General features: G+C 38.7%; 2 protein-coding genes across 9 annotated transcripts; both read right to left on the bottom strand.

Moving 5' to 3' along the window:
* Positions 1-3,855: 3,855 nt before the first annotated feature.
* Positions 3,856-10,079, bottom strand: ccdc13 (coiled-coil domain containing 13). Of its 7 annotated transcripts, none has more exons than XM_030401957.1 (13): positions 9,950-10,079; positions 8,984-9,168; positions 8,711-8,859; positions 8,489-8,631; positions 8,256-8,339; positions 8,051-8,164; positions 7,826-7,930; positions 7,119-7,289; positions 6,854-7,030; positions 6,529-6,717; positions 6,308-6,408; positions 4,155-4,287; positions 3,856-4,069 (listed from the first exon to the last, which is right to left on the bottom strand). In XM_030401957.1, exons 2-12 carry the CDS (start codon positions 9,163-9,165, stop codon positions 4,212-4,214), a joined length of 1,491 nt encoding a protein of 496 aa, XP_030257817.1. In that variant the 5' UTR covers positions 9,166-9,168; positions 9,950-10,079; the 3' UTR covers positions 3,856-4,069; positions 4,155-4,211. The 7 variants fall into 7 exon arrangements, with proteins under 7 accessions (XP_030257817.1, XP_030257818.1, XP_030257816.1 ...); XM_030401958.1 differs by having other exon boundaries at positions 6,529-6,714; positions 8,051-8,167; XM_030401956.1 differs by having other exon boundaries at positions 4,179-4,287; positions 8,051-8,167.
* Positions 10,080-11,744: 1,665 nt separating this feature from the next.
* On the bottom strand, positions 11,745-14,664 carry higd1a (HIG1 hypoxia inducible domain family, member 1A). 2 transcript variants are annotated; one of them, XM_030404109.1, is made up of 4 exons: positions 14,512-14,664; positions 13,917-13,991; positions 13,589-13,723; positions 11,745-13,321 (listed from the first exon to the last, which is right to left on the bottom strand). In XM_030404109.1, exons 2-4 carry the CDS (start codon positions 13,984-13,986, stop codon positions 13,248-13,250), a joined length of 279 nt encoding a protein of 92 aa, XP_030259969.1. In that variant the 5' UTR covers positions 13,987-13,991; positions 14,512-14,664; the 3' UTR covers positions 11,745-13,247. The 2 variants fall into 2 exon arrangements, with proteins under 2 accessions (XP_030259969.1, XP_030259970.1); XM_030404110.1 differs by lacking the exon at positions 14,512-14,664 and adding an exon at positions 14,192-14,466.
* Positions 14,665-15,673: the final 1,009 nt, after the last annotated feature.

Here is a 15,673-nt window from a genome sequence, read left to right on the forward strand (position 1 = left end):
AGATAAAGTTGTGTTATGGAAGATTAAAAAAAAAAAAAATTAAACATTTTCCCTGGAATCTGATGCAGTTAGGGACCATGACAAGTATTTGCTCCATCAACACCCTTTTCTGACGCACATTGCTACATGTGATACATGTCTGGCAGTCGCGCGAGGGCATCATAAAGCTGATGATATCTCATCTGTTCCTCCGGTGACACATCTCACTCTGCTACATTAAAGGGTCACCTCACCTTCCATCCAGGAGGTATTCAACACAAGCTGTTTTTTGTTACCCTGAGCATAAAGGCTTTCTTCATCTCGTCCAAACTCTGATATTTTTGTCTTGTGGCACTTTTCTCGCTCAGTCCAATGGGGACCTGCCAATCTCCCACAGGGTCCTGGAAGAAATAGTGCGGTATTTGAAGCAGCACACTAACTCAGCCATGGTTTTAAATTAAGCGTGATGTGGAGGAGGAGGAGGTGGAGAGGGAGGGGGTTTTTTTTTTCTTAAATTTTTTTGCTGAAATCCTTTTGGCTACATCGGAAGAAAATAACTCGGATGTTAGTATGAATATAGGGGCCACTCCCACCATATTCAGACAACCCTTGGATTAAGGAGCTAGGATCACATACTGTACATACATATGTGTGACACACTCTGGGGACCATATGGAGGACTACAGTGGGAGCTTGTGCAGCTTGAGTCCGCATTAATTTTCAACCACTATTCCCACTCAGCTGGTTTCAAGTCAGAAATGATTAGCAGCAATCTGTAAAAGGAACATTGAAGTTTTGGGGAACTTAACTGGGGTGTTTAGTATTTGGATTGGCTTGTCACACGTTTAGGTCCTTTCCAAAAGGTTATAAGGTCCTCATAAGATGCTTATTGACATCCATGGAATAAATTAGCATGAACAATAGTAGCAACACATCATAAACCCATTTATAAATATGTTTATCATTAGATTAAAAGACATTAATAATAAGACAATTGTTAACAGTTTAAATTAATGATGTCCTTATGAGTTTCTAACAACTGTTCAGAATAGCATTACAAACACATTTATTGAGTTGTATTAAATTACATATCTTTTTTTTTGTTGCTATTTTAAGATTAAAACATCCTTGGTAACATTCTTTTTATGAATAATACTAATAACAGCAACCGTATTAATAAGAAGAAGAATTTATTTTTTTATTTAATTTATTAGCGAAGCACTTTCTAGCCCTTTTCACAACAGCCTACCTATTCTCATTCTTATCCTAGCTCCTCTTTGTATGGGTGTATTGGGTGTATCAGAGATGATGAAGAGGAGGAATACAGGAGCCTGGTGAGGAACTTTGTTGTCTGGTGCCACACAAACAACCTGCAGCTCAACACCTCAAAGACTAAAGAACTGGTCATTGACTTTGGGAGGGACAGACCCAGACCTAGACCAGTTCTGTTAGGAGCAGATGAGGTGGAGGTCGTGGAGACCTACAAATATCTTGGGCTGTGGCTGGACAACAAGCTGGACTAGACGAGCAACACCAAGCAGCTGTATAAGAAGGCTCAGAGCAGGATGTACTTTCTTAGGATTCTGCGATCCTTTAACATCTGTAGGAAGCTCCTGCAGATGTTCTACCAGTCTGTGGTCGCCAGCGTTCTCTCCTACGCTGTGGTGTGCTGGGGTGGGAGCACATCAAAGGCAGACCTCTACAGGTTGGAGAAGCTGGTCAGGCGGGCCGGCTCTGTGGTCGGCATGAAGCTGGACCTTCTGGTGACAGTGGCAGAGAGGAGAATCCTCAACAAACTGCGGGGCATCATGAACAATGCCAACCACCCTCTGCACACTGTCATCAGCAGCAGTAGGAGCCGGTTCAGCGACAGGCTGCTCCTTCCAAAGAGCCAGACAAACAGACTGAAAAACTCCTTTGTCCCCCGTGCCATCAAACTGTTCAACTCCTCACTAGGGGGGAGGAGGGCGAACACAGAGAGACTGAGGGACAGGGAGGAGAGGTCTGCCCAACTAAAACTATAGACATGCTGGACTGTTCATGAAAAACAATGTGCAATAACCATGTGCAATAATAACAGGACCATAACAGATACTGTGTACCTGTGTACAGTTTTACGTGTGTATATATATATATATGTACACATATATATATTTATATATTTACATTCTTACAGTGTTATTTTATATTTATTTACTTATATGTATATTTACATGTATATTTTAAAAGTATGTATGTATATTTCTTGCATATATATATATATATATATATATATATATATATATATATATATATATATATATATATATATATATATACATACACACACATATATATGTATAATACATTGTATTTGGTTTTCTATCTTTATATGGGTGTGGGGTACCTTGGTGTCTCTTCTTTCTTGATCCTCTATATGTGTGTAACAGTTCTGTGTGTGACATGGAGCTTCAATTTCCTTGAGGGAACCTCTCAAAAGGATGAATAAAGTTGTCTAAGTCTAAGTCTTTGTTGTTTGGCATGTCAAACCGAAGCTTGGAGTCAAAGATCACAGCCAAACTGCGGGTGCGAGTGCTTGACTTCAGAGGAGAGGTCACACAGACTATCCCTCAGGTCATAGGTCTGATTTTGCGGGACCTCTCCAACACTCATTTAGTTGGAGAACATATTCTCACATCCAGCATTCAATATTTGAGAGCCAAGACATCATATGAGAGATATGTCTATGTTGCTACCAGTCAGCGCATAAACATACATATACATATAATACTGCGGTGTAATTTGCCTTTACCGCCATATAATTATAGTTATAAGCCCGTGAAGACTCTAAATGTTTTCCAGCAATAATCATAACTGCGTATATAATGCAATATAAACATTAGTACTCAATCTATGAGTCGATCAATCAATCTCAGTGTTTCTTTCACTTCACTTAAATCATCAATGTCCACTTGTATTAATTTATAATCATATTATAATCCCTTATAGTGATTATAATGTGTTATAATTGATTATAATGTATTACAACTATGAGAATTTTTAATGCGTTAGAATTTATTATAGACATGGGCTTCATAAAGGGTGCTACTACATACCACCTAGCAGTTTACTATGCACCTATATTTATAGTTTTATATAGGTTTTGCAGCTGCTGGACCTAAAGTGGGATCAGTAAAAAAAATTTAAAGTAAATCATTTATTATGCACTTAGTAGTTGGTTTACAAAAATGCTCTCTTTACCTGCAATGCACTTACTGTTGCCAGCGGACGTAAAGGCATACATAGATTTAATAAAATATGACAGTGACATTTATAAAACAGCAAGCACACATGACAGGAAACCATGAGCAGACATCCTATCAGCGTCAAACATTTCTACAATCAGTAAGAACACCTGTCTGGTGCCATCAGGGTTAAGTTGAGAGCTCACCGAACACAAAAAGGAACGGTCCACCAGCCATCTTCGAGGGTTCGAACGAGGAAAAAGACGGTGATCCGTATGCTGTTTGTCTGGCAGAAGGGGAGAGTCTGTTTTCTGTAGGCTGCTGTTTGTTACATGTGACAGGAGAAGGTAATGCTCAGCTGGATGTGAGGTTGAGCAGGGACCAGCCAGTTCCCCTGGTTAGTGTCTTGTCTGGGCATCCACGGAGCCTGCAGGAAAAACATGCTTGGCTTGTCTCATCATGTCACTGCAGAGTCGCAGGTCATGGTGGAGAGTGCTCTTTAGCGATGCCCTCAGCGCCTCAGTTTCCCTCCAGCTGAGTGACCAGCGAGGAGAGGACGCACAAGAGCAACTTGAACATCTCTGTGCAGACCAAACATGAGGGTTTGAATGAGCACTGTCCACGGGCAGTCTGTCCATTACTATGCATTCACTTCTGGTGTTTGGAGTATATTTGATAAAAATCTGGCTAGTGTACAAAACCAGTTCAAGACTATCTACAGCATTCTCACATTTAGAAATTACATTATTATGAATGCCTGTCTTGCTGTACAGTCTGTTCAGCTCCTGTTGCTCGGAAATTGGTGCCAGCCTGGTGCTGAGGGCCGCTGCTCCAGAGGCACGGAGTCGTCATAGCCATAAGCGAGACTGACAAGGGATAAAATTGAGTCAGAGCGTTGAAAAAATGAAAATCTGCTTGACATTGTTGCATCATGCTGGCATCATGTTCTACCCTCTCTGCTTTTACAGTCGTTACTTTCAATCTAATTTTGTCCTCTCCAGCTGCTGCTCAAAGACCACCATCCCGTGGCGCTCCTCCTGGTCCTTCTGTTCTGCCTCCAAAACCCTCTGCTTCAGATCTTTCTCTGTAGAAGATTCAAGCGAGAAATTGTGTAGTTATTATTGTTAAAAAAAAATCGCATTGCTCTTGATGATGACTGATGACTAATAAATCTTGAATGAAATTAAGAGGTTCTAGTATAGAAAAAGAGGTGTAGAGATGTAGCTGCTTTGCACGGATCTTTGCTACATATAATGCGTAGACTAAGAAATGTAGCACTGTAGCAAAAATACTCTGTTATAGAGTTTAGCCTAGAGGTTGTCTGTAAAACTCATAGTTTCAGTACAGCCATCAGTCATAATATAGACTTAATAATTAAAAAAAATACAGTAAAATCCAGATAAAGTGGAATGCACTCAATCAATAAAAAATTCTAGTGCTGCAGAATCCCCTCATACAATCTTAGGAAAAGTTGTTTTTATCTTTGTGATGCACTAAAATTTCCAACTTGCCAAATGTAATTAAAATCTGAAAAATAAGATTTTAAAAGATCCAGCGCTCTTTATGTGAATCATTAAATCAACACGAATCTGCAAACAAACTTTCAGCACATGGGTACAACCACCTCCTGGACTCGGATGAGTGCTGTTATGCTTTTGTTGAGACTTTTATCAGCAGGTAACATTACTGTCATTTATCACTCTATTGTCACTATATTATGTCTTTAAAGGGTAACTCCACCAATTTACACATTAAAATGGGTTTACAGGTCTTGGGGAGTACTACTGCATATGTATAAAGCCTTTATTTATTGTTATATGTGTGCTGTTGATTTGCATAATCAAGCCCTTGTTTTAAAAAAGAAACCCTAAAAGTAGTTTGCTTGTGAACAATTAAAGGATAATTTCACATTTTACAAGACACATTAAAGAGTGTTTACAGGTCTTGGGAAATATTTGAAAAAAGTAGTATAAAACTAATTGTGGCACCAGAGCAATTATGTAATCTGATAAACTGCCTCCAGTGATGTCAATCTGCGGCTTAGTTGCATTGTGTAGGCAACAGGTTTTGAAAAGCATGAAGAATGTGTGGAATAATAATGCTGACATATCTAATTCTGCTGAGTAAATTTTGATCCTTTGTTTTTAAACTGTCCACAATAAGTTCAACACAGCTTTTTAAAACCTGGCACCTACATTAAGCACAATGCAACTTAGCCACTTAATGACGCAACTGGAGTCCATTTATTCGATTACATGCAGCTTTAGCCACAAAAGGCTTTAAGCAATTTTTTTCACATAGGCAGTAGTACTTCCCAAGACCTGTAAATAACTTTAATGTAGCTCCTCCAAATCATGCTACATACTTGTCATCAACATCGGAGAAGAACGCGGGTGTTTTGGGCTAAGAGCAGTGGACTTTGAAACCATCACGGGCCCGCAGCGTCTTTGGACATCCAACCTGTACATTTGGACCACTCCAAGCAATAACAGCCACGCTAAATAAAGCTTGGTTTAACGCTGCTACTTGCTAATGTCTGGTCATGGGAAAATGAAATGGACAAAATGGGACCCAGGCTGACGAAACAACATGAAATCTGAGACTGTTGTGTCCACAGAGACCTGTCCCCACATCCAAGACATCTCAGATCGAGCTGTTCGACCTGACGGCCAGACCGTGTTCTGATCAGACAGGACTACAGCTGGACAAGGAGAGGTGGACTTACATGGATGCTTGGTGCTCACATACAGTCCAAGCTGATGAACAGTGTAACTCAGATTTAAGTTACACTTTCAATATGAAGATGCCGACCTCATTATCACCACTGTCTTATTGTTGCTGCCTACATTGACCCTGATGCAGATTAAAAAGATGCACTTTGGGTCTATGTATATTTCTATATAAATAACTGTATACTGCATATGTTTTGTAATTTGTGTAGCATGAAGGAGTTTACACAATCTAGTTTCGTTATGCCGTGTGTGAAAAGATGAATAAATTACATTGTACCCGGTATTATCATAGTAAGCCTTAATGACTTCATGAAAAACGTACACATACATTGTCCCATTATCATTTAGCATGACTGCCATTGGCACACATACCTTGGAGATGTTATTCTCTTGTTACTGTCTCCCTCTTCAGGGGGAGATTGTGAACTGCAAATTGTTGTCTTTGGGTTGGACTGTTTTTCATCGCCCTCTTCCTGCAACATGTTCGTGCATACACTTTAAGCATTAAATGTGAAAGACCAAGCATGAGAACAAAAGTTCGAAAGGATACATAACTATTCAAGGAACCATTCTTCAGCTTTTTATTTGTTTACCTTGACAGAGAGCTGCTTGATTCTCTTCTCCTGTTCTTTGATCTTGGTTTTAAGCTTCTGGATTAGAGTGTCTTGCTCTGAAGGCTCACTCCTCGGCTGCTGCATCTTGCTCTGCTGGGTCTCCTTGCTTTGTTTGTTCTGCTGTTGGTTGAGTTGTTTCAGCACCTCTTGCATGCGGGTCTGCTGCTTCTGACAGAAGAAGAAGGGGCAATTATTGCTAAGAACAATGTGGTAAAGAAGGAGTTTGTCACAGGTGGTCATTCTTTCTGAAGACACACTGAGCATATAAATAGTACTAGATATTCTCTCTTGTCTAATGACTTACCAGCAGAGCATCCACAAGCTCATCATCATGCTTCCCCTTCTCCAGAAGAGTTGAGATTTGGCCTTTCAGAATTTTTATTTCACACGACAGAGATTTGTTCCTGGCTTTAGAGGCTTCCAGCTTTTTCTTCATATCCTCGTGGTCTTTCAGGAGTGTCTCATAATCCACTGAGATCCTCTGCACAGGTGTGGAAGGAGAGCAGGGTCGTGGCACATTTAGAGGTTCGTATTTCAATCGAATTGCAATTATTGTACAGCACACACACCTCAAATGCCTCCTTCCTCTCCTTCTCGATGGTGCGAATGTGGATGAGGTTCCTTTCTTGAGGAGGGGTTTTCTGAAGGACCCCCATGCCCACACACTCTTCCTCAACACTCAGGAAACTTGGCTGTCTTCGATGATTTACCTGGTTCAGCTGCTGCTCAAGGTCCCGCAACTGGTTCACAATGACCCATTTAGTTAACATTGCATTCAATTATTTGTTTTGTCTCTCTCATAGTTTTATTAAGCAGATATCTAATTTGAGAGATATCGGCCGTAGAGATGTTTGCCTTATCTGGAAAATAATAGTACCAGATAATACATTTGAAAAACTCAACAGCAATGTGTTTTTACAGAAATCATGATCCAAGGTCAGATAACAAGGCTAGCTATTTTTACAGCCACGTCATTATTTTTTGTTTACATCATGGGATGTCACAAGCATGGGCCTCTCTTCCATGAGTGGATGCACACCTTCTTCTTGGTGGTGATACAATGTTGTCTGGTAAAATATAAAATAGTTTAATCGTTGATAGTTAATAAAAAAAAAAAAATGTGTCATCTAGTTCAGTTACATTCTATAAAGGGCAGGCATCTCTACAGCTGAATCTCCAAACTACACAGCAGTAGCACAAGTAAGGGGAAAAACATTTGTTTTTGGTTCTGGGGTGAACTGCCCCTTTAAATAGAATATACGTTTTTTTTGCTTACCCTTGTCTGAAGAGCCAGTATTTGCTGAGAGCGACCTCTAAAGCTTCCTGGGCAGCTAATCACTTGCTGAAGGTTGACCCCCTCTCCAACCTCACTGATTAAAACCTACAACAGTAGTAGCAGATCATATTTTGGTAAATGTAAGTCACAGACGATAATTCAAATGAATATTTTATCTTGTTTTTTGAGCAGTTGGACTTAAGGCAGGAAAAAGAAAGCCACTACCTTATGAGCTACTTTCAACTCCTGTTTGACAGATTGAACCTGGTTGCGATACTCAGTCACTTTCAGCTGGGCAGCAGCTAATTTTTCCTGCAGTGATTTCACCACTGGATTTTCCTGCTTTTGTGAACAAATGATGTATTATTCAAATTATGCTGCTATTTCTAAAGTTAGGAGGGAAAAAAATATTCTCATTATGGTGAAATACCTCACAGTCTTCAGATGGAACCTTATTCTGTGACTTTGTATCTTGCTTTTGTCCAGGTGGAGAATGCACCAAAGCAGCCTGCAGCTATAGAAAGGAGCATCACATCACAATTACTAATTGATTTATTCCCTCTGTAATAAATCACAACATATCTCGTTTAAAACAAATCGTAAACAGTTGTATTTCTCCAACAGATCAAATGGCAGGATACACCTTATGCAAGACTTTGTTACCTTTTTCTCAAGCTCTTTGATTCTGTTGCTGTTTTGCTTGGATTTAATCTTTTCTTGCTCAATTTCAGCAGTTAGCTCTCTATTCTTCTTAGACAGCTCAACAATCTTGGTGGCCGCTATATCCCCTGCCAGGCCCGATGTGCCTGAAAGGATGAGTGGATGAGTCATGAGGAAGCTGTGATGTGTCTGGAACATCACTGGATTAAGATAAATCGAAGTTACCTGCTAAAGCCAAGCGTTCTTCTTCTCTTTTCTTCGTCAGGTGTTTAATCTCAAAGTTCTTTTCACTCAGAAGTTTGAAGAGCCGACCATTTTCATCCTTAAGCTCCCTCAGCTGGTCTAGTAAATTCTCATTCTGTAGGCCAGGCAGTCTGTAGGGACGCAATTAAAATGAACACTCAATACATGATAGAGATTACTTACAAGATAAGAACCTGATTGTTCATATCGATTTATGTAGGTGATATTTCCAATTTCAGCCTTTGTAATTCTCACCTGTCTTCTGGATTATCTGCCTGAATACCTTGCTGAGATAGATCCAAATCATCTTGGGCAGCACTGACATTTAGTTTATCCGGTTCTTTCTCCTTCTTCCTATCCAGTTTTCTTTTCTCCTGCTGTTTTTGTAGCACTTGAAACTGAAGCCGCAAATCATTCAGCTCATCATCGTGCTCCATGATCTATGATGGAGAAAATAATCAACTTATATAGGCAAGAAATTACAGCAAAAATCAATATTACATTTTAAAAATGTATTAGGGAATTATGTTACAGTACTATCCTGCATACTTGGATATACAAGGCAGCAGTGCAATTCAGCCCTAACTTAGGTAACAATAAGCTGAAAAATATGAAGAAAGGGGTCAGAATGTAGATTCACAGATATTTATGAACTACTCATAACCTAATGATTCATTAATGCAGTATCTCCCAGTCGGTTCTTCAGTAACTCATCATTGCCTACTATATAGCTCTCAAATCCTAGTTCTTGATTCATACTTGCTCCTCAGGAACTAACTCACATTTTTGTGTGTCTTATTGTAGAGTGTTAACCACTTTTTTCTACTTTGATCAAAGCTGATGGAAAATAACTTCATAAAAAAAAATATATATATATCTAGAAGACAAAGCTTTAAACGTCCTACATGTGTCTTTTCCCTGAACGCAGCATCAACACAAGTTATTCCGTCAATGGCTTCGTGGTATTTAAGTGTCCCACTTCTGGCTCACGATGTTGTTAATAATGTCTCCACTGGTAGCCCAAACAGAATTAAATGTATTGCCCCAGACTTATTAGCAAAACAAATGCTTTTGGTAGATAACTTGTCCCGCAATTAACGTTACAGAGATAACGTTGATGTTTATGACAGTTTCAGTAGCTGTGAAAATGTCTAATCCTGTTCTTCTGGCTCCTTATTAGGATTACAAACGTTATGGTTGTATAATAAGAAACTAGCTCACCTTTCATTCATCCAAATATCGCTCTAGACACAATTTGGAGGCTGTTTTCCCACGAAATTAAAGCTGTTTCGTATGGAGAATAATGTGGAGCAGCTTCCTCACAGACTGCGACGCTACTGTATCCATAGCAACGGCACTCTCGAGATTTGGACAAGATCTCGCGGGAGCAACAATGTAATCAAGGGGAACGGAGGGAGCGACCACCAGTTCATAACATTAATGAGGCCAGATATTTTTCACTTTTTTTTTATTTTACCGGTCATTAACTTGAATTTAAGAATAAGACCTGCAAGCGCGCATACAACTATTCTAGTATTCTAATACTGTACACAGTTATAGAAGGCCACATGAGGCGGGAAATGAGGAGAGAATAGAGCAAACAGGTGCAGGACTACTTGACTGATAAAAACATTGTTAGCTAGGTAAACTTTACCAAATGATTGGGCCACTAGAGGGAAAACGGTGAGATTAAACTTATTTTTTCGGCCACAAATTCCAATTCCAAAACAACATTCCAGGTATTTGGAAAAAACAGGTGTTGGAGTGCTTCCTAACACCCATTGGTTAACTTTGAAAACTTGAGCTAAGCCTTTGTAATTGGGCTGTACCCTGTTCGACCACAAGAGGGCGAGATTCCCTACAGTGCAGCTGTATCCGACTTGGTAAATGCATAGTTCATTGGATTTAGTCATTTTAAGTAAAAGTAATTTCACGGTTAAGAATCAATGAAAAGGTTAAAAACATCAGCTGTGACTCTCTAATGGCCATCCATTTATGTTCATAAAATGAACTACTTAGTATTCATTAACCATTTACATAGTATTGTTAACATCAATTGCAGCTTTCCAATATACAATTGCTAATAAGTTGTTTAAAAAGCATGTCATTGCTTGTTTACAGAGAAATAACCATTGATTAAAGTTTAATCGTTTGTTTTATTGATATGATAGATATAATTAAGAGTTACTCTATATTGATTTAGATTTAGATATCAAAGACCCAGGGAAAATACTGGGGACATGACCTCAATATCCTCAATGGTAGCTACGGCCCTGACAACTGAACATTCATTTTGTTCAGACAGATTGAAAGACATTGGCTGTGGGAGCATCCATTCCATGTTTATAACACCCATCCAGTAAATGTTTTTTCTTAGTTATAATGAACTTCAGAAACAAAAAAGTATAATACTGTTTCTTGGGAGCTTCACAAGTACCCCAGTCTTCTGCATCGACACACGTGTGTTGGCAAAGGACAACCTAAGGATGCTGGTTTAGAATAATGTTTAATGTATGAGGGGTGATGAAAGCTCCAGGCTTGGCATGACCATGCTTACATGCACCCTCCTCAGGTGTTATTGTGAGGAACTTGAGTATGTGACATCCCTGCTCTCCCCTTGCATTTTTCTGTAACCTGATGCGATTGCATAATACTTACTGGATCTCACGTAGACTCATTGTGTTCTTTTTTTGTGAGTAATACTAACCACCAGGAGTCACAATGACGCAGCACTTTAAACTGTCTTTCACCAATTTGATGCAGTAAGAACTTTAGAGTATCTAAACTGCATCAAATTGGTGAAAGACATTTCCTGTTCAAATTGGATTTTAAGGTGGGGCACTACTAAACTTTAGTAGTAAGATACTCTAAACTTTAGAGTATCTTACTGATACTCTAAACTTTAGAGTATCTTACTGCATCAAACTGGTGAAAGACATTTCCGGTTCAAATTGGATTTTAAGGTGAGGCAGTACACAGTAAGAGAAAGCAGTTTTATCTGTTGGGAGTGGTAGGGTAATGTTCAAACACTGTATGTGTAATGGTTTTATTATTTGGAATTTCTGGATACAACAGATGCTGCACAAGGAAGTAAGCACTTATCATTTTGCAAACATCATGAGTTGCCAGAAAGAGCTTTGACCTAACATACAAAACAGAATTAGTAATAAACTGTACAGTTAACTAAAAAAAATGCACTCTTCAATGAATCCCACTGTCTTTTGTATTCACCTTTTGTTGCAAAGGTTTAATAGACTGTTAAAGAGAACTTCTTTAGTATTGTAAGGCTATAGTTTATGGTGCTTTTAAAATTGTATTGTTTGATAGTAAGCATGTTTCTAACACAGACTAGTATTGACTTTTAATACAGACTTGTGTACATGATAAACCGGCAGCTGAGCGTATATTGCCATTTGTTTAAAATAAGCTACATCAGACATAACACATTTTCATTGCAACTTGGAGAGGTTTCAGAACTAAACAGAATTTCACAATTACGAGTCCGGTGATTTTTATTTTCAGATTTCCAATTAAAAAGGAAAAAAAAAAAAAACAACGCTTTTTTGCACACAACATCCAACACATCATGAATAACTTAACAAGGCATCTATTTCGGCATATCACAGGATTGGCTGTATGATATTAAATAGGTTACTGCACAGTCTGTTGGAGTACCTCTGAGTTTAGCGTCATGACGACTTTGGAAGTGGCTGTAATGACATTGACAAACATTGGACCCAGGTGTAAAAAAAAAAAAAAGACTTGGCCTTTAGCATCAATTTGTATAAAAGGATGTTTTGTTATTCTGATTTCCATGTAATTAATTTATACATTACTTTTTTGTGGGATAATCGTACACAAGTCAAATCCCATTGGTGTCTGTGCCATTAAATAAGGATGGAAGGAAAAACCTTGTCTGTCATACTTGTCACGCCCCTAATGCACTAGGATGCCCAGTTTTCAAAAGAAAAAAGATCAAAAGTGGGCTAAGGTGCAACCGTTTACAATTTGGCAAAAGTACATTAGTGCTTAAAAGAATGCAGAAGCTGGTAAGAGACGATAAAACGATGACAGAAAAGGTCAGCCCACCTGCCTAGTCGCACTGTTTTCAACTTTTTCTAGCTTTTGATATTTCACTCACACATCATTCAAATAATTAAAATAAAAGGTAACAAAACTGTCAGCAGTGCCACCTGTCCACACTGAAATCAAATCACCTGGGTTTACAACCGCAGACACATCAAGTGTGGCCAGCATTAAAACAGCTGAAATCAGTACACCTCCTCCTCCTCCTCCTCCTCCTCCTCCTCCTCCCTCTCAATGCAGAAGCTTCCCTCTATGGATTCGTATTTTGAAGAAGGTAATTGTAATCAATAAATTACAACTACTTACAGTGGAAGAGAGGTGCTGAATGGATGTGTACATACAAAGATTATGACACATCTCTAAAAACAAAAGTTCTATACACCTTAATATGAGGTAATATTAAGGGAGATAATATATCAGTGTAAGTCCATGTTCACTTGGGTTGTATTGCTTTCTGTTCTTCTCTGGGTTTAACAACAAAGTCTCTGTACATGGAGTAGATGACACCTGGAAACAAAGAAACAGAAGTAAGTTACACAAAGGCACTTAATAACAATAATAATAATAATAATAATAATAATAATAATAATAGACAGGACAAAAGATAACACATTTTATCACTGACATGTAAAAATAGTCATAATACAACTAGCCAGCCCTATTTTTTTTTAATGAGAATAGATTTAATCCAAATCACCTATGATAACATGTCGGTATGTGAAAAAAACAAACATATTTAATTTGATCAGAAATGTGACACTGCAAGCTACATACCAAGAGTCATTGCTCCAACCACAAAGCCTTGGGCAGCTACACGCATGTGGATCAGGTGGACTGACATTTTTGTATCTCCCCGACTTTTCATTTTTAGCAGTCTCCAGCCAACAATGGCGAAGAATCCAGCCATTCCTTCAAGGAGCAAGAAGACAGATCAAGTTACTTAAATGTCTAAAACAAAGTTTGTGTTATAACTTTTAAAACAAAGTGTAAACAGTGTGCGTGGGGGGTGGGCTGTCACAACTAAGAATTATTTCATCTAAGTCAAGTTAATTGAACTCTCCTCTTGTCATGATTTAACTATTAGGGGACAACGTGTACTCACCCACTGGGACGAATGGATTCTCCTTTGCTTTTCGCATGAACTTGGACTCATTATCTTCATAAGAAGACATCTTGACTGAAACAAAAAGAAAAAAGAAAAAGTTAGTACAGCATTTTCGAGATTGTTACCAAAACATGGCGTGCTGGTTCATTCAATGTAGGCGGGGTCCAATTTCCAGGTCAAAATCCTCAATGAAGACTTAAGTTACAGTTGTAGATAATACGTCTGAAGTTATAGTCCACGTATACACGGTTAGATAAGTTTTACATTCGTACCTTAAGCTAGTTTGTTAGCCGCTGTTCAGAGCTAATGTGAACACCGCATGAACTGTTCAGAGGTTACGCATGAAGGACAGGAGGAAGAGTCGTCCTTATAAACGCTTAAATAACTGAACCTATCCCACTTCGTGTCAATGAAACGACATCCGCTTTTGAGCAATACTAGGTTATAATAGTCTTAAGTGAAATGTTGGTACAAGGCCAAATAACACAAAGTACCCGGCGAATAAAACAATCAAGAGCGAGGGTTACAGTTGTAACAGCACATTTAAAATAAAACTTGTATTGCGCTACAGTAGACTGGACTGAGTACGTACCTGTTTAATGAGTGTGTGGCTATTTGAATAGACAATAATTAAACTATCCGGATATGTTTTATGAGTCCTAAAAGCCCCAGATCGCACGCACTGTATAAAGGAAGTAGCAAGCCGGCTACGTGATGTAACTACCATCGCACGCAGATCTGACGTCAGCAAGATAACGAGTATGATGTGTTCAAATCCTGGAAGAAAATTGGAAAGACAGCTTGCGCCTCTGAAATGCTATCAGGTGGTCAGAATTCTCTCATGAAAATTTAATTTGTGTTTCAGGTGATTTTCTGAACTTTAGATTAGATCAATTGATCGATTGTAAATAAAAGAAAAATACAGAATCGTCCTCTTAACTAGGATATGCCCTTGGATATATAAGCAATTACTTTAACGCGCTCTCAGGTGTAACAGAGGGATAGGTATTTAGATTGGCTAAACATGACTTGACACAATATCAACACAGCTTAACATTTGATTTGCTGTTACTACCACTCCAGCGACACTTTCTTTGTATTGGCCACTTCTGGTAAATGGTTAAACCAGTCACAAAATGCCAGTAGCATTAAAAACGTCAATAATAAAGCATCAGATGTTGTTTGTTATGCGCATTTTTTTCATTGGTACCAACTTACAGATACAGACAAATACACACATACACATACACACCGACACACACACCTATTTCATTCACCTAGCCTCTTTCTATCTTCCTGTTATTGTTCCTGGAACTGCATATGTGTAGCACCAATGGAAGCTTAAAACCGAAGCCAATAAAGCTGATTTCATTACTATTAGGGTCGCATTATGTATGATATTATGTGCAACAGCTTGATTGCTGTGTCTCATCCAATTTACCCCGAACGCAGCATCAGCTGTACGCTCCCACACTCAAAGATGAGAGGTACACTCCAAGTACTACCCCAGTCGCGGTGTAGTCTGTTTCGCAATTAAACTGTAGCTTTCTTTTAAAGCGTCAGATGATTTCCATGTCTAAATATTACAATGTTATAAAGTATAATATTATGTAACATTAATACAATGTTGTTTTGAGCACTTTATGTTCCAAACCCTAGGCGATTCCTTGTACCAATGTTTCCTCATCTCACGGTAAAATGCCACAGTAGTTAACCACACTAAGTTGGGCTAAACGAAGTTAGTGGTAGGTGGA

The sequence above is a fragment of the Sparus aurata genome, chromosome 21 (assembly GCF_900880675.1).
Source record: "Sparus aurata chromosome 21, fSpaAur1.1, whole genome shotgun sequence".
NCBI lineage: Eukaryota > Metazoa > Chordata > Actinopteri > Spariformes > Sparidae > Sparus > Sparus aurata.